The sequence below is a fragment of the Rhinoderma darwinii genome, chromosome 13, assembly GCF_050947455.1.
Source record: "Rhinoderma darwinii isolate aRhiDar2 chromosome 13, aRhiDar2.hap1, whole genome shotgun sequence".
In the NCBI taxonomy this organism is placed as follows: domain Eukaryota; kingdom Metazoa; phylum Chordata; class Amphibia; order Anura; family Rhinodermatidae; genus Rhinoderma; species Rhinoderma darwinii.
Genome location: NC_134699.1, coordinates 40347997 through 40368491, shown reverse-complemented (window position 1 = coordinate 40368491; position 20495 = coordinate 40347997). Strand labels below are relative to the sequence as shown.

The window sequence follows — 20495 nt, the reverse complement described above, 5'->3', positions numbered from 1 at the left end:
GTGTGTGTGTGTGTGTGTGTGTGTGTGTGTGTGTGTGAGCTATAGGGGCATTATACTGTGTGTATGGGAGGGGCAGCTATAGGGGCATTATACTGTGTGTATGTGGAGCATCTATAGGGGCATTATAGTGTGGTGTGTGTGGGGGGCAGCTGTAGGAGCATTATTGTGTGTAGGGGCAGCCATAGGGGCATTATTCTGTGAGTGGGCAGCTATAACAGCATTATACTGTGTGGGGGGCCCACTCAGATGTGTTTCACCCCCTGTGCTGAACCCATAGCTACACCTCTGATGGTCAGGTAACATGACCCACATCAGCGGCAATAGTCGGGCCTCAGCAACGCACAGCAGCAGGATACCTTGAGCCCCCCTCCCCCACAATTATTGCTGTTTTTGATGTTTCAGGGACTTATTTTTTGAATGAAGTACCGGCATCTAGCTACGAATGATGTTGACATACGTCAGACAAAATGGGGCTACGTACAGGGACCCAAACAAAAGTCTCGGCCAAAAGAGGGTCCCGGCCTCAGAAAGTTTGGGAACCACTGGTCTAGATAGAGGGTATGCGGTGTTATACACAGAAAGACCCATGTTATATAATGTGCCAAAGGCATTTATTTTTTTGCAGCATGTGGGTGAGACTCATTCACTTTGCTGCTACTGTATTTCGCCGCAGATTTTCCGCCAGCAAATCCTGACAAAAAATGTGCAGCAATTTAGCTACGTGTGAGCGAACGTACATTAGGCCTCACGCATGTGGCTGCGTTACGGCTCCGTACAAGCCTTGTGTAATAAGTCTATAGGAGTCCTAGTATACCTCTAATGTCATACAGAATTTAATGCTTCCAGCGGACAATGTCTCCGTAATATGGTGGCGGTGCCATACAGAGGCACCATATGGCGGCGCACAGATTGCCTGCAGCTCCATAGTACAGAGCTGGAGGGATGCCATGTGCTGCCACACAGGCTCCGTGCACACAACCCTGCCATATGTATGAGCCCTAACATGAAATGATTGTCAGTAACCAATCACAGATTAGACAATGTTAATAAGAGGAATGTTGGTGCGTGAGAGTTCACATTTTTATGATGCATCAATGCTTTTAACAATTACATTTTCGCTTATTTACACTGGATCTATAAATACACTATACAGTAGAACATTACAAACTCAAGCAGATTTGAACAATTAGTTTTTTTTATATATGGGCCTTAACTTAAAGGGGTGTCGATGGTTTTTATGGCAGCCAGGGGCCTAACAGAAGGCACCCAGGTCTGCCTGTCAGTTTTACACGGATAGGCAATAATACACTGCAATATAGAAGTATTGCAGTGTATTATAAAAGCAATCAAATGATCGCAAAGTGAAGTCCCCTAGTGGGACCAAAAAAAAAAAAAGTTTAATAAATAAAATCCCCAAGTAAAGAAATATGAAAAACCCACTAAGAAAAAAAACAAGAAAAAAAGTTAAAAAAAGATACACATATTTGGTATTGCCACGTCCGTAACGACCCAAACTATAAAACTATTACATTATTTAATCCGTACGGTGACAGCCGTAAAAAATAAAATAAGACCCAATGGCAGAACTGCTGTTTTCTGTTCATCCTGCATTCAAAAAAATTTGATAAAAAGTGATCAAAAAGTCGTATGTACTTCAAAATGGTACCAATAAAAACTACAAGTCGCCCCGCCCAAAAAATCCCTCATACAATTATGTCAGCAGAAAAATAAAAAATAAAGTTATGGTTCTTGAAATATGGCGATACAAAAATAAATAATTTTGAAAAAAGTGTTATCGTGTAAAAGTATTAAAACATTTTAAAAAAAATAGATAAATTTGGTATCGCTGCAATCGTAACGACCCGCTGAATGAAGTTATTGTTATTTATACCACACTGTAAACGTTGTCAATTTAAAGACGCAAAAAAGAATGTCAAAATTGCTTGTTTTTTTTCTTTCCCCCAAAAAAGTTAATCAATAAATTATACGTACCCCAAAACCGTGCTATTAAAAAAAAAAAAAAAACTTGTCATGTCCCGCCCACCCGAAAAATAAAAAAAAGTCTTTATACAGATAGGTCGACGGAAAAATAAAAATGTTATAGCGCTTTGAATGAGACGATGGAAAAAATGTAAAAAATTGATTTGGCACGAAGGCCTAAAATTAGCTGGTCACTAAGGGGTTAAATGCCTACATATACTTTCTACCAGACATCGCCTATTTAATAAGAGAAATCTAATGAGCGCATATTTCCTCAGTGGAAGGAATTAATGAACTCCTCTGCATGTAAACACAAACCGCTCTGTGTAATTAGGGATTGTGATCTGACAATAGGATTTTGCGATACGGACAGCACCGTGTAGACACGAATATCCCACGGGTTTTTCATTAACCTTTTCCCATGTAACGTTATCACAACACTACTATTATATTATTGTTGTTTCGTGGCCATTTTACACAGGCCAATGATCGGACGAATGAGCGTTCATGGGAAATAGGCCAGCGATCAGTCGACGAACGACGATCAGTCGACGATCAATGACTGATCGGATCTTTTATGAGAAAAAAAAATGGTCGCTAGTCGGCAGCACATCTCCCTGTGTAAACCAGGGATGTGCTGCGACAAGACGTAAAACGTATGGGGATGAACGACTGTATTAAATAGTTCGTCCCCATACATTGCGATCATTGCTCCTTGTAAATAGCGCCAATCGACGTGCTGTATCGCCACTTGTTTACCAGCCAGGAAATTCGGCGGTGTAAAAGCACCATTACTCTTGGTGTCAACGTGTGCCTTTAAGAAACAAATTCAAGTTCAAAAGCAGATATAAACATTTATTTCATGTTGGATGTGTTTTTACTGCAAATGTGGTTGGATCATGAAGACAACCCCAATGCATATGGGTGGACCCAGCCCACCCATGTTTTACGTGGTCGTCCATTAAAATGAATGGTTGGCAGGTAATACTGTATCTCCCCAGCAGGTGCTGCTGGTATTGCTGGCTGCAGCTTCTTCAAGCGATGACTGATCTGATCACCGGGAGCTTCTAAAGCCTCACACAAGTGGGATTCAGTGGCGATTCTTGAGACTACCCCTTTAAGTTTACCTAGGGAGCCACAGCCTTCCAAAATGTAGGCTGCAGGGTGCCGCCACACCAACCGGCTAGCTCTGCATCAATAAGAGAAGACAGGCATCACAACTATGTCTGTATATTATACGAGGTCCTTGGCTGAATACCCAACAAAAGAACCAGAATCAAAGGAAAAAAGCAAAAGGGAATGGTGTATATACTGTACACAGCCGCACAACGCAACAGTAAGAAAAATAGCAAAATCTTTATTAATATTAACAAAAGTAGCGAGACCAGATAAATACACTAAGGCTATATTCACACAACAGTAAGAAAACCCCAAAAAACAGCCGTTAAGAACGGATCAAATTGTTCTATTTTCACGCGGATGGCTTTCTGAAAAACATCTGTTAAAGAACAGATTTACTGACTTGCATGGGGGCCGTGAAAACGCCCAAAAAGGAACATGTTCTATTTTTTGACGACCAGTATTGATGGCCCCTTAAAAAAACTGCCTGTGTGCTATCCGTAAATGATTTATGCCAGTATATTAAAGTTTAAAAATAAAAAACATAAAGTAATATTACATAAAATAAAATATACACATTTTTTTAAATAATCATTAAATAAGTCTCAATATATAAAACATACACATATTCGGTATTGGCGCGGCCGTAATAACCTGCACAACAATTTTTCTGCGTCATTTCTGATGTGTACGCTGTAAAAAAAATAAAAAAAACGTCTTTCTATCACTTATTGTGAGGCACGAGGTGCGATGATGAATTAAACCTCCATGTTCCTCACATTAATAGTAATTAACCCCATCATGTACCTCGCACATTAACCCAATATGAATGAGAAATGCTGGGGTTAATTACTTTTAATGTGAGGCGCGTTCAAAATTCATCACACGTCGCGCCTCACCTCAGAAAACGGAATAACTTATTTTTTTTATTGTTGGCAAAGATGAAGAGACAGAGAGGAATTCTCACCTAAAAGGATTGCTTCAAAGGAAGAATACCTCCAAATGGGGCAGTACGGAGGCACCACACACTGGCACACGAGTGCTTACAGCTCTGTTGTGTACATAAGACCTCAATCTAGGAATTGGTATCTCTAGTATGTATAGTCATACAAACATATATATATACCCTCTGGATATAAATAAGAATATTTTCATTCACTGAAAGCAAGCAGATATTAAAAAATTTTTTTGAAAAGTTGCCAGTGGTCGGCTTTCATATATGAAAATAGTGCAGCCCCTATGAAGTAGCGCTAAGGCCCCATGCACACGACCACAGTTTTTATCCGCAATTGCGGATAAGATACGCACATTCATTTTTATCGGCCACAGACGCCTTCCTGTACATTTACATGTCCTATTTTTCGCATTTACGGACCATGCTTCTATACTTATTACCGTAAGCACTGTACGCAGATGCGGATGGCACTCCGCGGCTCGTTCGTGCCGTATTTACGGACTGTAAATACTGCACGGATGTGTGAATGGGGACTTAGAGCTGCAAAGGACACTCCAGGTAGGAGGGAGTACGCACCTAGGACTGTACAGTTTGAGAATATGGGTGCTGTCATTTTACTGACTAGATGGCATGTAAAGCAGACGGGGTACCCGTTGGCAATGATGCACTTCATAAAAAGTCTGTCGTGTAACCCAATGAGTAGGGGGTGAAAGAACAATAAGGAGAATGTGCAAAGCATCAAGGAGGTCGACCCATCACAGCATAAGAACTTTGCGGGTACGGCCATGTTTACATCTGCGTTACAGGCCATCATAGGAGCCCCTACTGCAGACTCCATCATATTTGACTGGAAAAATACTGCTGCACGCCATTCTATTTTTCCTATCAAATCAATGGAAACCACAACAGACCCGATTAAAAGTCAATGTGGTACGTTGGGCACCGGCGGTACAATAAGTCAAGGACTATGAATGAAAACAAGAATGTGATGTGAACAGAGCCCAGAATTCTGTTCAAACTGGAATGAAGGCATCTTATTCTAAAAGATTTGTTTTTAGCAGATCATAAGGGAAAGCATAACCAATTCTAACCAATGCCAATGGTCCTTTATACCGGGTAGAATAATGTATTACACTACGCTAACCTCCGCTATGTGACTAGTGCCATGTGCTTGCCACACACAAGACAGAGAAGCACATACTGACCTCTACAGCCTTCAGCTAGGACACAACTTTCCCCATATAGTCCTGCCATCCAAGAAGATGGTAGATGCTACAAGTCAGTTTTGTGGATTACCTGTGGCGTTACCCAACATTTCCAAGGTGCATTGTTGGTGACGGTGAATAGGCCCCATGCCCTTAAGGCTCTATAACACTGGCAAATTTTGGCAGATGCAACGAGCGCCGATCAACGAGACAGCTGATCAGCGGTCATTTGCTCCTGTCACAAGTATGGGGAGGAGTGGTCGTTACTCCGATCGCTCGTCCCCATACATTATCAGGTCGGCCACGCATCTCCCTGTTTACACAATAACATTTCCGCTTTTTAAAACGATACGATCAGCAGATGAACAAGCGTTTGCTGGTTCATCTGCTGATCGTTCCCCTGTTTACACAGGACCATTATCGGCAACGAGCATTATACGAACGCCCGTCTGCCCGATAATCGTCCAGTGTAAAACCCCCTTTAGTCCTTATTAATATATATATTTTTTTTAATCAGTGGCAATTGTTTTGCTATGGTGATAGTAAAAAGCAGTCTCCTGACTGAGATCAACTTCCATTACCTTATGTCAAAAGTTCTGTCTAGAACAGCCAGAGGTGGACTGAATTTATAGGGTGCCTGATCGAGGAGAGCGGCGGCCAGCAGCGATCACCTGCCTGCACGGAGCCCAGCTGTCACCCAGCAGATCGTCCAGTCTGTCCTCCTATTACTAGATTTTAGTTTTTCCCCTAATCACAGATGTCTGGAGTGATCATAACACTCAAATCCCACACTATATAATCTTACCAAAAATAGTGGCATTCACCCTCAGAAACATGGCTGTAAATGGGGCAAGATCATTCTTCCCCTCCTTTAGATCAAATGGGTTTTGGGTTGATCTGGATGTGGACAGGATTAAAAACTATGCAGACTGACTCGGACATCTAGATAGTACATGTTGCAACACTGCTCTGCAATCTATGACTGTGCAGCTGCTGTGAAACTACAAGTCCCAGCGTGCCCTGACTTGGACAGCCACAGGTTGCAGATCACTGAGTTGAAATGCAACTTGGTCTAAACCCTGCAACTGTTTACGTGAAAAGCATATATGACTGATGTTGCATCATCTGCAGCCACCATGCCCCTCTTTACCAGTATATACGATCATGCCACCTGTTCGCCACGCGGAAGGTAAAGGTCAGTACTAATGCCCACTCAAAGCACACCCGGACACATAATACGGACAGATGGATACCTCGCTTGAGCTCCCGCTGCCACACAGTGACTATGGAGGCCGCGTGTTTCCGATGATGGATCAACCACAGGGACAAGGTCTGCACGCTCTGCTGCGAGTTGCTTAACTCCGAGAGTTTCTTCTCCAGGGCTGGTTCGGTAAATGACGCCATGACTATCCGTTGGGGGCCCCCCTGGCCCAGCTCAAGATGGCCGCCTGACCTCTCACCCCTTAGCGAGTCACGTGTCTCAAAACGGAGGGACGCGTTTCCTTGACTACTGCGTTCAATGCCAGGAGCGCGGCGCACGATTTATGACGTCACTTCCGACATGTGAAACCGCCCTATCTACTGCACCATGGGTTAAGGTGAGTGTTAGCATGTTGTGTGAGTCTAACCATGGAGTTGTGCGTGGTTTTCCGGGACGCAGGACAGCAGAGTGATAAGTGGATTAATATAAAACAGCGTAATACTACACTTAACCTATTAGTAGTAATGCAGCTGCTAGGGAACTTTAAGGGATCAGAATCAAAATAACAGTGTTGCACCGACTTCAGACAAGTTTTGTCCATAGGAACACAATGAGATATAAAATGTGTGTGTGCCAATGTAGTCCTGATACGACAGTCGCACGTCAATAAGTTTGAATGGTAAATGGTTCACAACCTTTATGTTGACTCCTATGGGGGATGTTATTTAAAGGGCAACCCCAGTTAAAACCGTAGGGTCTTGTTAGAATTATTAATAAGTAATTAAGTTCAATGTTACATTTCCAGTTGCTAGTCAGGGGTCCAAACGCATGTGATCTGTCGCATAGCAACAAAAGAAGCAGAAAGTGGGTGACAATCCTGATCCCCCATGGAGAGCGGAACGTGTCGTTTACTAGAAGCACTGGCAGCTCGTATTGATGGGCTTCTTCCCTGGCACTAGAGAGGGAGTAAAATGACTGGGTGGAGTATAACAAGGTGCTTGCTTGTGAAGTTAGATTTGGAGCTGGCTGTCAGGTGGCGATTACATGTCTCCCTGAGTTACTTGTTCCCATATTTCCTTGTACGTAGGACTCGTTCACACATAGGGGCATATCTATCAATGCAATACCCCAGCTTTCTGCATGAAGTGGTGGTAAATGACATAAGGTATAACCTGGCGTAGTTGTGGCGTATTCTTCATTTGTCGTGAAATAACCTGCACCCTATACTATAATAATAATCCAGTCTGGCTCAGGGGAAGGGGGGGCTAATATGTGGGACAGCCCCTTTAAAAAGTTTGTTTCTTATGACAGGACCTCTAAGTATTTGTCACAACTTTACTTTTGATTATTGGGTCTTTCTGTTTATATTGCATGCCTATAACTATATATGCTCTAACCCCCCTAGGCATTATTATACTTGCTTGGAACAAGAGAGAAGCCTAAGACCGCAAAGAAGCCATGGCATCCAAGACTTATCCACAAAGTGCATTTGAAGGTCTACGTCCGTTTTGCGTTCAGCTGACAATGGAGCAGACCGTGCAAAACGTAAAGAACTTGCGAACGCAGATCTCTTCAACCGATGTCTCTTCCCTTCAAGATCTTCTGGACTATGTTCTCTTCCCTTTGCGTTTCTCCCTGAAGACACCTGGCCCAAAAATGCCTGGATTGGTGCAAGCTGTACTTGAATGTATTATCTATATTCTCTCCATCACCTATTTAAAAAGCCCTATCTCTTTACAGGAGATGTTTAGTGAGTTATGCAGTTGTCTTCCTCCAGACCCACTTACGCCAGTGGCTGAGGAGCTGAAATTGGCAGTGGTATTAGCGGTGCAATCTCTTCTCCGATCATCTGGTGCTGATGTACTATATGTGCTGTACAAGCCGCCCATGCTGCCTGAGATGGGATTCACCATTACTCTACTGCTAAGGTTTGCAGAACAAGAGAAGTCACGGGAGATCCGACTGGAAGCTTTGAATTGTTTGGAGAGATTGCTGATGCCGGAACTCAAGCAGGACACCTCTCTGGGCAATCTATTTGCTTCCTTCCTTCCTGGAGTGTGTACAGTATTAACAAGGATAATCTGCGGGGACCCTAAACAAGGATACAGGATAACAACTGGTGCCATCAGGCTGTGGGCTGGGGCAGTCAATTCGGTAATGTCTGATGAAAGTCTAGCACAAGTATCCGAAAAGAAACCTGTATACCCCGGATTGTCTGGACGTGTGGCAGAACTTATGGTGCACAGAGACAGGACTTGGGTGAAACACTCTGCTAGCCGTTTATTGATACATCTACAAAAAATCACAGAGCGTTGCTCCGCCGACCCGCACTGGAAAGTGCGACTGGCTCTTGTGAACTTGGCTCAACTCTTGCATGCTCATTGCTGGAATTCATTAGGAGAGGCAGCAGGGACTCTCTTACAAATACTGGTAGGACATATGAGTGATGATAGACCTGAGGTCAAGGCCAGGGCCCGTGAGTTTCTGCTCAAGATTTCACAGGAAGGGCCAGCATCCAGGACACTGGGAGAGGTGCTGTCCGAGAGCCTCCATTCATTAGCCGTGACTCTTCCTAGACTGCTGAGTTCTCAGGATGACCAAGGCAAGCTACACACTTTGGCACTTCTTCTAGGATACCTGCAGCTTCTTGGGCCGAGACTTCGATTTACTCTGCATTCTCCTGCTCACCTTCAGCGCCTTTCATCTGCTCTACTGCAGACACTAGAGTTAGACTTATGCTCCGTTAAGGTAGTGGAAGAAAGACTTCCCTCTTCTGTTGCCACCCTCAAGCAGCAAGATATAGCACATACTGGAGTCCACCAGAAAACATTCCGCTTTTTTAGGGACCCAAATATTCTCTCCTATATTCAAAGTGTCTGTAGGCTCCTGGGTTATTACGGAGATTTCTATTTATTAACAGACCACTTCTTGGGGCTATATCGGGCACAGAGGCTGCCTGCTGTGATTGTGCTGAATCAGTTAGTACTAGGGGCAGCAGGGATTGATATCGAATCACTTAATGGAGGTATCCAGGCACTGGAAGTCAGTGAACTCTTGGATGCTATACGCCCTCTTTTGGAAGAGTACACAGACCCCACCAACTGGCATCTTCTTACCTGTCAGGACAGTGATGAACTTGTAGACCGGTTGGCATTGCTTCGTGTTGGTGGTCCATCAAAGCCAGCGATTAGTGAAATGACTGCTAATGCTTGGAAGCTTTGTCTGCAATTGGAGGGCATAGCTTGCTTTGCCCAGGCCCTTGGCTCCAGTTTCCACCCACTTCTTATATCTGCTCTATACCCACTGCTTGAAAAAGCTGGAGATCCTTCCTTGATGGTCAGTGGGGCAGCAATGGTGGCTTTAGACCACGTCAGCCAAGAATGTGGATACAAAAATATCAACCGGTTGATCGAACTCAATGCAGATTATTTAGCAAGTGAAGTTTCTGTTGGTCTCCGACGCCTTCGACATCGCCATGGGGGTGCTGCACGGGTATTACATGCTATGTTAGAGAATTGTGGGCCTAGTCTCCTGCCGCTGTTGTATGAACTTGTCCAAGATCTCCTTCCAGCAATAGACCATTCGCAGAATGAAGGAGCCAAGATCCTGTTTCCTGTGCTTAATTCTCTTGTCACAAGATTAGGTAAATTAGAGGTCCAGTTCTAATAGAATTCTGTTATATCGATCTTCAGGAAAAAATGCGATGTGAGGGACGATCTACCTTTACCATTCCATAACATATAAAAGTTTTGCCTCCGATGTGTAATAATGTTGGTGATTGTCCCTTTATAGTGGTCTTTGTAGCAGCTGGATAGAAATTCTTTTTTCTTTTTTTTCTTTTTCTTTTCTTCTAATGTTAACATGTTGCACTTTTGTTATCAGTGCAGAATCAGCACATTGGGAGCAAGCTATAGAGTATGGTTGGGCACCGAATTAGTGTATGGGAGGGTACTCCATTGGGGGCAAGAACCAGTGTGGGAAAGTCAATGCAGTGTAGGAGGCGGCCATGAACTTTGGGCAAAGAACATTGGAGATGTCAATACAAGGCAAGGAACACAGTGAGAGGACGACGCGCATTTGGGGCAAGAAATCGATAGGAGAGCGCGATGTACTGGGGGCAACAAATGTTGTAGGAGAAAGCAACTGATTGGTGGTAAGAAATATCTCTAAAAGGTGGGATACAGAGACTAAAAAAAAATCATACAGGAAATTTAACACTAAATATATATGCTTTTCAATGATCACCAATAGCAACTTAAAATCAACAAGACAAACAGGGACGTTTTTGAGCACAACGTCGCAATATGGTTGTTTGGGTAAATTGAAAGTCCACTAGTAGTGCTAAGGTGCCTATCAAACCCTACTTTACTAGTGGAAGCTTGCATCTAACAGTAGTGTCTCAAGTAGAGTGACCGCGTACAGCGTCAAGGACAGCCCTAGTCCTGCTAAACTGTCCCTATGGTGGCCTTCAATTTCCTACACGTCAGGGAGAATAGCAGAGCGGCATTCTTTCAAGAAACGGTTTAAAAATGGGGACCTTCTTGGGGCAGGTGCTCCACTTCAGACACTACTCTTAGGGACAAACTTCCATGAGATACTAGTAAAACAGAGTTTTATACATGCCTTAGTCCTACTAGTGGACTTTCAAGCTACCCAAACTACCGAATGACGTTGTGCTCGAACACAAATCGCTGTCCTACTTATTGATTTTAGGTTGCTATTGGTCACCAAGAGAGCGCATATATATTTTGTGTTAAATTGCCAGTATATGATTTCTATTAAAAAAAATATATATATAATTTTTATTTTTTATTTTTTTAAATATAGAAATATAATAAAGTTTTGGAACCCCTGAAAAGATTCATATGCTAGTTTTACATTTCAGTCATGATCTGATGGATCTTCCATGCAGATCCAGGTAATCCGTAGAGCTCCTGATATTGGGGAATGCAGCCGCCATATAAAATGTTAATATAAGATATATATTGTTATGATGCATTTAGCAAGACAGATTTCCCTCTAGTGGTCTTATGTGTGGTTTTTTTTTTCAGGTAAATGGTTTCCTTTAGCGGACATCACTGCCCAAGTACCCAATGCATCCATTCCGCAGCAGATGCATGATGGGAGCGTAGCAGAGGAGATGACACGGTTTCTGCAGGATCATATAGAGCAACATTATTTAGCAAAGGGAGACGTTGAAGAAGAAGAGTTTGCAGGTGATATATTGTATCCCCCTCTTAAGCGAATCTTCCTGTCCTTTATGGAAAGAATACTGTCAATTCTGTGTTGCTCATATCCAAATACAAATAATACAATTATGAATACAGTTTACTTCTCCACCTCAGAGGGGTTTGGTTTAATAAGCTCATGTTAAAAAAAAAACGCTGTTAGGTTATTTTGAGTTAATAGAAGTGGGTGCTCTGTTCTGGACCCTCATCTTTCAGCCGGAACAAACCCTGGTTACCATGAGCATTTCTCACTCTGGAGGACCCCGCATGATTGTGCGTTACACACACACAGCCGGTTTCAAAGGGCACTGTGTAATACTTAGTTTCCCCTGCAGGGGTGCTACGTAGAAATTGAAGTTTGTAAACCACAGAAGTTTGAGAATGTTCTGGGTGGCGTTTTCCTTTAAATATACATACAAACAATACTGTACAGTGTTAGAGGTTACATTTTATTCAAAGCTTCACCCAAACCAACTACAACAGTAGTCTAGACAAGATTGAGGCAGTTATAGCGCTGCATGAGTTTTTAGCAGTCCGTGGCTACTAAGTAAAATATTTGTGCTTGGTAAACTGTTGCTGCACTGAAATAACAATTACATGGCGTTCGCTTTTTTGAGGTACCGATTCAAAACCAGCGACACACCAATATAAACTATAATAAATGTGTTAATACACGCAGGTTCTGCTCTGATCGAGGCAGAATGTTTTTTTAAAGAAGTAGAACTAGGACGTGTCGATTAAAAGGAGTCTGTCAAGAGATTTTAGGCTGACCCCGCTAGTTAGCGATAGGGCAAAGGAGTAGGATTATACCCGTGTTGAGGATCTTAGGGCTTGCATCTGGGTAAAAAGGAGAACGCGTTGTAGTGCGTGACCCTTATACTGTATCATACGGCTGATACTGTACATGAAACACTGGTGCCAAACCGCAGTAAAAATACTAAATGCGACTGTCCCTATGTCACCAATGTCCAGGTAAGATAAAAAAGATAATAATTTTTTTTAAAGTCAAAGATTAATTTGTTTACCTTTTTTATTGCTTTAGATGTGTTGCCCCCTTCAGAAGAAGATAATGATAACCAGAAGCCTTCAATTCCCACCCATGTCCAGATCACCAAAGAGGTGGCAGAAAAATGTACGCACTTCCTGTCACATAGTGACGCACAGCTTCGCATTCAGGTACAGAAGCGCAAATTAGTGCACTGAGACTGATCCATGGGTGAGGGGGAGAAAATGGGAAATTACTCAGTAGTAGACACAAAACAGGACAACGGGACATATGCTGCAACCTTGTATCAACAAGCACATGCAGGGTCACATGGTATTGGCAAATTTACCTTGCCCTGTTGGTCACATGACGATTATAAAGTGGTCTTGTACTTTTTAATATTTAAAAGTTCCTCAGTTGGTCTTGTCATCAGCAATAATGTATAAATTAGATAATCTATTTACCTTTTGAGAGTTTGTTCATGACCTAAGCTGCAACTGCTTTTCTCAGCCTTTGGGAGGGTGAGATTACATGACTACCTGTTTCTAACCCTGCACAAGTTTTCATGTAATGTTAAAAGGATCTTCTCACTCGCAGACTATCCTTGTGCTCCCTTTAATACAGGGTTTAAAAATGTCCTACTTCTTTAATGAGTGAATAAAGCAGCATGCAGTACCGGCAGGTCCTGTAACAGGCACTACACTCCTGCTGCAATATGATTGGCTAATACAGCATAAGTGACAAGGGAGAAGAAAGAAACGATAGTTATGCACTGAGCTTGGGTCACAAGGGGGTGGAGCATGACCAAGTATACCGGTGAATAATCTAGTCATGGACAAGGTACACAGATCTCTATAGGCCACTATGTGCTTGTAATTTCATACGGGGGGCACATTTTTTTTTATGTCGTGTGCATAAGGCCTTACAGCAATAAGGAGTAGATCTAATGGGCACTGTTTATTTGAGTTTTTATTTGTTTTGCCTGGAATATGCCTATTCATATACATAAGGAAAAAGTAGATCTTCATCAGCGGTCTCAAACTCGGCCGGGTAAATGGGCCGCACATAGAAAAAAATGTGGAGTTTACAGGCCGCATTACTTTCAAATTACTAGAACACTACTACATTACTATAATAATACTACATTATTAGAACAATACTACATTACTAGTACAATACTACATTACTGTAATAACAATACTACATTAATATAATAATACCGCTAGGTGTAAACTTAATGTAAATTTGCGAGTTTACTCCAGGTGCTTATTTTAACAATCCAATTTAAGTGTCGCTAAATTCAGTCGGGCTACTCAGTTGGCAGCGTTTGGTAGACACAAGAATATGAAGATAGGGCAGCCCCTTTTTAGATAGTGCCCTCTGTAGATACTGCCACCCACCAGTAGATAATGCCACAGTGCCCTCTGTAGATACTGCCGTTCTGCCTGGGACTCCATCTCTGCTCATGACATCACTGTCCATAAATGGACAGTGATGTCAGGGGCTTCCTCAGAGCAGGAGTCCCGGAGCAAAGCACAAGTATAAGCTCTGCTCTGGGACTCCGGCTCTGTGGAAGTCCCTGACATCACTGTCCATATATGGACAGTGACGTCAGGGGCTTCGTCATGCGCCAGCGCACTCCTCCTTCAGTCTGCTCTCTCCCTAGGTGGCCCGCGGGCAGCAGATGACAGCCTCAGGGGGCACATGCGGCCTGCGAGACTCGTGTTTCAGACCCCTGATCTACATAGTCCATTTGTAATGATGGGGGTAGGGAAACGGACAAGTGAGCCCTAATCTACCCGCCACTCTGTCCCTGCCTACTTGCAACGACCCGCCCTAGGCGACAGGGTACAACTGGGCGGCGGTCCCTACGCTCAGTAAGTGCACGAGACAAACAGACAAGGGTACACAAAGCTAAGGGAACTGGGGCAGTTGCCCACGGCAACACCGTGAGCAACAAGAGTGGTGAACGAGCCGAGTCAAACCAGGAGTGCACGAGGTACCAAACGCAGAGCAGGAGAGTAGTCAGTAAGCCAGGGTCAGTATGGAGCAGGATCAAATAATTAGAAGCTGTAGCTGGGCCAGGAAACCACACGAGAAGAATCACAAGCAAAGGAGGAACAGGAAAGGCAGGTATAAATAGACAGAGGGCGGGAGCTAGCTCCGTCTGGCCAGGCTGCGATAGGCTCTCCCACTCCTAAGCCTGCCAGCCTGAGTGGTGGAAGATGGAGTCAGTCTCAGAGACATAGACTCAGGTGCAGACTGATTACCTATGGGCGTATACACAGAAGTTGTGCCTGGCAGATCCTTTACACCATTGTTTCTGATCAACTAACTTGACACTTATAGGAGATTTCTTCCTTTATCCGCAGGCACTGGACACTTTGCGTCTCTCTTTAATACCGCTTCATTCTCAAGAAGATATTCTTCTGCCACTGGCTCATAAAATCTGGCCATGCCTTGTGAAAAGACTTTTACAGGATGAACCACTAGTTCTTCTGCGAGCCTTTCAGGTATATCTATCACACCTTTTTCTTTTTGCTGCCCACCTACAGTATATCTTAGGTAGTTTTCTGTTTCGCTGAAGTTTTGTCTTTAGTCACCCGTTAGTCTTGGAAATTATCATATTAAACGCTCATGTGTGTCCAATTTTACAAACGGTCCCCTTTTTTTCAGATGCTTGTGTCACTTGCTGCATCATGCAAAGATTTCATGCGGCAACGTGTGTGTAAAGATGCTCTTCCTGCCTTCCTTACATCTCTTCGCTCTCAGGCTCTTGTTAGCTGTCACGCTGGACCTGTATACAGCCACACTCTCGGCTTCAAGTTGCAGAAAGCTATATTGGATGGTTCAGGGACACTCTGTGTGGATTTGGCGTTGGGTGAGTCGCTGAGGGCAGAAGTTACAGTTTATATATGGATATAATTTGCATAAAAAGTTGAGTAACTTTGTAAATACAATGCATTTTCTAACTTGTACAGTCCCTGAATTACAGCCTGTACTTTAGTCCCCAGCTGCATTAACAAGAGGCTACTGCATACACGAAGGGTTGTTTTTGTAGCTGAAAACGTTTTTTGGAGCGGTTTTTCCATTGACACAATGAAAGACCGCTCCAAAAACGGCTCAAGAAGTCACATGCTCCTTTTGTTTTAAAAAAAAAACGCCCGTCTGAACTAAACGCTGTTTTTCCCATTGAATTCAATGGGCAGATGTTTGTAGGCGTTTAGCGTATTTCGAGGCGTTTACGCCCCGAAATACGCCTGAAAAGTCTGTGTAAATATACCCTAACACTTGTCAGATGGAAATCACGAGTGCAGACACTGAGCCAGCAAGGAATGCTGGGAGATGTGAACTGAAGCCTGCAGAATAGTTAATGCAACTCTGTAGTCTAATATTCTCATATTTTACATGCAGATCGTGTATTGATTAGGTCCTGGTGTACTTTACAGCCTAGGTTCTCAATGTGTGGTACATGTGCCCCCAGGGAGTACATGCCATGCCTCTAGGGGGTACTTGCTCTACCCTCATGCTGTGCTTTTAATTGGTGCAGCACATTGTATGGGTATAGTTTTGGGATACTTGGCTTAGAAACATTGAGCAACACCGCTATGGAGCATCTAGTAATGCTTTAATGTACAAAGTCTGACTTGTTAACAACTCCCTTTTAATCCGTTCCCCACTTAACAATCATTTACCAGTAGAATAAAAAAATCGTTCCCGAGTTGTTCTCCTTCATCAAGTTGTCAAACATGTAATTCCGCAAATTTTTAATTCTCTGTGTCTTCGGAGAAGCTCGGCGACAACTAATATGGCTACTGTTATGGCTCCCACAGGGTTTTTGAGACGGTTTACTGGCACTTTTGCACGGTTATGCCGTGATACTGGAGCGAGGAATGTATCCCAACAAGGGATAGACTGGGTGACCACCTTTATTGGAGCAGTGAGGCCCACTCTATTTTCACAGAAGCATATATAACTAAGAAATGGTTCACCCAGGCAGAAACCACATGCTTATATTGGGTTTCAGTTTCCATACAACTGGAAATCCAGAGCTGGTGATGAATTAGACCAATGCAGGACCCATTCACCAGGTTTTTATTACGGAATTGTATCCTACTTTCTTCTAAGATGGTTAACATGTTTCTCTAGTAAGGCAGATTGACCCTTGGGTTTCACAAAGCGGTATTCCTAAATCCAACTAGATTTCAGGAACTAGAATCCAGAGTGAATGTACTTCTTTGAAATGTGTGGTTCTGTATGTGACACTGGACAAGCGTGAGGTTTATGAGGAAGTGGTATGTAAATATGTCAAATTGAGATGACATAAAATCTATCAAGAAGTGGCTTTAGGACACCCTGAGAAGTGCAGAAATGGTCTTGTCATGCTATGACTACATGGGGATGTGGTGAAGGCTATGACGAGCTTGAGATTCTTGCTTTGGCCCATCAACTAATGAACACATTGTATTTTGCTGTAGGTGACAGTGATTTGTTGGAGGTAATCGATTCCTGCATGCTCTACCTTAGTGCAAGACAGCCCAAGCAGCTCCAGGAGGCTGCAACCAGGTGAGACGCCAAGCGCTAACACCTACAGTGCCAACTAATCTGCTGTAACCTGTGATTATCCATCTGATATCATTATGTGTCTCTTTAGTACTTTGGATGAAATAGTTTTATGGGTGGCAGTAGCTGTGTCTGTAATGACGGGGGTGGGGAGACAGACAAGTGAGCCCTAATCTACCCGCCACTCAGTCCCTGCCTACTTGCAACGACCCGCCCTATGCGACGGGTTACAAGAGAAGTGAACAAGCCGAGTCAAACCAGGAGAGTACGAGGTGCCAAACACAGAGCAGGAGAGTAGTCCGTAAGCCAGGGTCAATATGAAGCAAGGACAATAGTTCAAGAAGCTGCAGCAGGGCCAGGAAACCAAACGAGAAGAATCACAAGCAAAGGAGGAACAGGAAAGGCAGGTATAAATAGACAGAGGGCGGGAGCTAGCTCCGTCTGGCCAGGCTGTGATAGGTTCTCCCACTCCTAAGCCTGCCACCCTGAGTGGTGGAAGATGGAGTCAGTCTCACAGACATAGAAGCAGGTGCAGACTGATTATCTATGGGCGTTAACCCCGAAGCTGTGCCTGCCAGATCCTTTACAGTGTCTTTCCGTTATGCAGCCACAGTGCCATCCCCAACCAACTATATCCTCTAGTGGTTACATGTGAGCAGCCAGTTGCTCATATGTAACGTCCTCTTTGTGTGCAGGAGGCTGGCATGGGGGGGGGGGGCTGCTTTAGGCAGGAGAAATCTGTCACATTGATATTTTGCACCTATGCAGCTTCACACCTCCCTGTAAAACTGGCATTTCCGGATGTGCCCATATAAATATACTATGGGGGTGAAATTGATTGAACACCGAAATTCCAGTCCTACCATGCTTTAAAGAGGCTCTGTCACCAGATTATTAGCGCCCTATCTCCTACATAATCTGATCGGCGCTGTAACAGCGGATTTTATTTTGAAAAACCATTTTTTAGCAAGTTATGAGCAATTTTAGATTTATGCGAATTAGTTTCTTAATGACCAACTGGGCGTGCTTTTCCTTTTTACCAACTGGCGGGCGTTGTACAGAGGAGTGTGTGACGCTGACCAATCAGTGACCAATCAGTGACCAATCGGCGGCATACCCTTCTCATTGTTCCAGCCCAGCTTCTTTCACTGCACAATCACACTGTTAAAATGTGCTGGAACAATGAGAAGTGCAGGTCACTGATTAGTCACTGATTGGTCAGCCTCATACACTCCTCTCCACAATGCCCAGTTGGTGAAAAGTAAAAACACGCCCAGTTGTCTATTAAGAAACTAATTAGCAGAAATCTAAACTTTGTTCATTACTCGCTCAAAAATGATAGTTTTTCAAAATAAAAACCACTGCTGTTATCTACATTACAGTGCCGATCAGATTATGTAGGAGATAGAGCACTTATAATCTGGTGACAGAGCCTCTATAACTATGGGCACATTAATAAGCAATCTCCATAGAAAGATGATACATTCAGTAGCAGTTTAGATCCAGAATTTTGAAGAAATTAGATAACAAATGTGAACATGTACCAAAGATAGGATTGTTTTTTTGAGACTTATTTTAACAATTCTCTCCTGTACCTGAGATGTGGATATGGGCATGTGTAGATTCTTACAGGTTCTGTGGGCGTCGGGAAAACCAAATCTAGATCTTTTCCTGCGAAAATATTGCCTAGTGCTAATTTCAAATGAGCGTGCCGGAACTCATTATTTCATTTCTTGAAATGATGAGATCCAATTAAACCCAAATTTTCTACAAGCTTGATACCATTATTTTTAGGATTATAACTAGTCTTTTTGTGTGATTTTCTCATGCAGGACATTACTTAGTCTTTCACAGCTGGATCCAGACATTGTTTGGTTGCATCTATGTGACTGGCAAAGCCCGCCAGAAGTCCCCCACTCCTGTCTTGTCCCACTTTCTTGGACGCCTAGACCCCATGATGAATATACTCAGAATGTCTGCAACGTATTACAAAAGCTGCAAGGACTTTAGGCAGTAGCAACAAAGACCTGGCTCCGTAGGTTTTAGCGCCCCCTCCATGTCCTAATAAGTACTACCTAGATGTGGCGGTGCCTTGATCCTCCTGTAGCAGATTCTGGATTCTTCAAGCTTTAACCCCTTCCGTGCCTCATTGTTAAGATACATATGTTTCTTATAATGCATCAGGAATTTTCTACCCATGGGGGGGGGGACGGGGGGGGACCACCGTATGGGATAATTCACTCCTAAACATCTTCAACTGTGAGTTGCTGCATTTAATAAATTCATTTTAATATGATAGGAGGTGGTGTAAGCTGTATAATCGAATAAAAAATATCTCCTAATTGGCAACTGCAAATAAAAAAAATAGTCTAAATCGCAGGAAAATGGATCGGACATAAGATATTTTTTACAGCTTTCGTCCATTCACTATTCGCTGTTCTTGGACTTGTTGGCCAATGACAAAAGTCATGAAAATTCACTTTTTTATAATGGAAGGAGAGTCTCAAAGGCAGCCCATCATTTTTGGAAGATATGATATAAATCTAATACATAAATTTAATGGCCAATAAATCCGGTCTGTTGTTGGGGTTGTCTTCTTCTCAAAAATCACTCGTCCATGAGGTAATCAACAAAACTGTTACATCTATGACCTGCTCTGACACAGTTTTCATTACCCTATTAGCTCGGATCACCTATAACTCGGAAAAATAAACCGTTTACTACAGAAAAGTCTCGAGGCAATACGGTCTCGTCAGTCACTTCCCGTATTTTAGTATTATATTGTGTCAAGTGGGCTATGAATCCTTTATACTGCCCCGACTTTAAACTGCGCCGCTTACTAAGAGGTCAGCAGACGTTTGCTTCAGGAAAACCCAAAAAGATGGCAGAGGTCTTGTAGCGCCAGCAATATCTCAAATCCTTGCATGTTATGATGTGCCAGTCATTGCTGTCTGGCCATGTTGGGTTCATAATGAATTGGTGAGTTTCAATCTCATGTTAAACGACCACATCCCCCATACGTGTGATCGTTCTACAATATGAAGTAGCAGCTTACTAGAGCAGATGTATTGTATGGTCTCCAGAAGTTCCAGATCTTCACTGCGAGTCCCACTGTTGTCTACAGGAAATATGTCTATATTTTCAATATTTAAAAGCACTTTTGTAATAAAAAATTTAATTGTGTAACTTGTGAATCTCTTCTTCAAATCCACATACTGGATCCTTATTTTAATGCATGAACAAAGATTCAACTATTGGC

At 43.1% G+C, this 20495-nt stretch overlaps 2 protein-coding genes across 4 annotated transcripts in view; one reads left to right on the top strand and one right to left on the bottom strand.

Annotated features, from left to right (window-relative positions):
• RPRD1B (regulation of nuclear pre-mRNA domain containing 1B) overlaps window positions 1-6744 on the bottom strand; it is a 52609-nt gene extending 45865 nt beyond the window's left edge. The window contains exon 1 of the mRNA XM_075845885.1: window positions 6513-6744. Within this exon, the coding sequence (XP_075702000.1) occupies window positions 6513-6663 (151 nt within the window). The 5' untranslated portion in view covers window positions 6664-6744. The remainder of the gene's footprint in view (window positions 1-6512) is intronic.
• On the top strand, window positions 6332-20422 carry TTI1 (TELO2 interacting protein 1). Of its 3 annotated transcripts, none has more exons than XM_075845882.1 (8): window positions 6334-6857; window positions 7866-10103; window positions 11512-11676; window positions 12731-12864; window positions 15046-15186; window positions 15350-15554; window positions 17152-17239; window positions 19069-20422. In XM_075845882.1, exons 2-8 carry the CDS (start codon window positions 7919-7921, stop codon window positions 19244-19246), a joined length of 3096 nt encoding a protein of 1031 aa, XP_075701997.1. In that variant the 5' UTR covers window positions 6334-6857; window positions 7866-7918; the 3' UTR covers window positions 19247-20422. The 3 variants fall into 3 exon arrangements, with proteins under 3 accessions (XP_075701999.1, XP_075701997.1, XP_075701998.1); XM_075845883.1 differs by lacking the exon at window positions 6334-6857 and adding an exon at window positions 6888-6955; XM_075845884.1 differs by lacking the exon at window positions 19069-20422 and having other exon boundaries at window positions 6332-6857; window positions 17152-17243.
• The last annotated feature ends 73 nt before the right edge of the window (window positions 20423-20495 follow it).

Bases quoted from the DNA above. Each gene is read 5' to 3' on its own strand.
- TTI1 (XM_075845882.1), top strand. From the start codon at position 7,919: ATGGCATCCAAGACTTATCCACAAAGTGCATTTGAAGGTCTACGTCCG. The intron at 10,104-11,511 runs GTAAATTAGAGG...TTTTTTTTTCAG, and splicing joins TTCTCTTGTCACAAGATTAG to GTAAATGGTTTCCTTTAGCG. The intron at 15,187-15,349 runs GTATATCTATCA...CCTTTTTTTCAG, and splicing joins TTCTTCTGCGAGCCTTTCAG to ATGCTTGTGTCACTTGCTGC.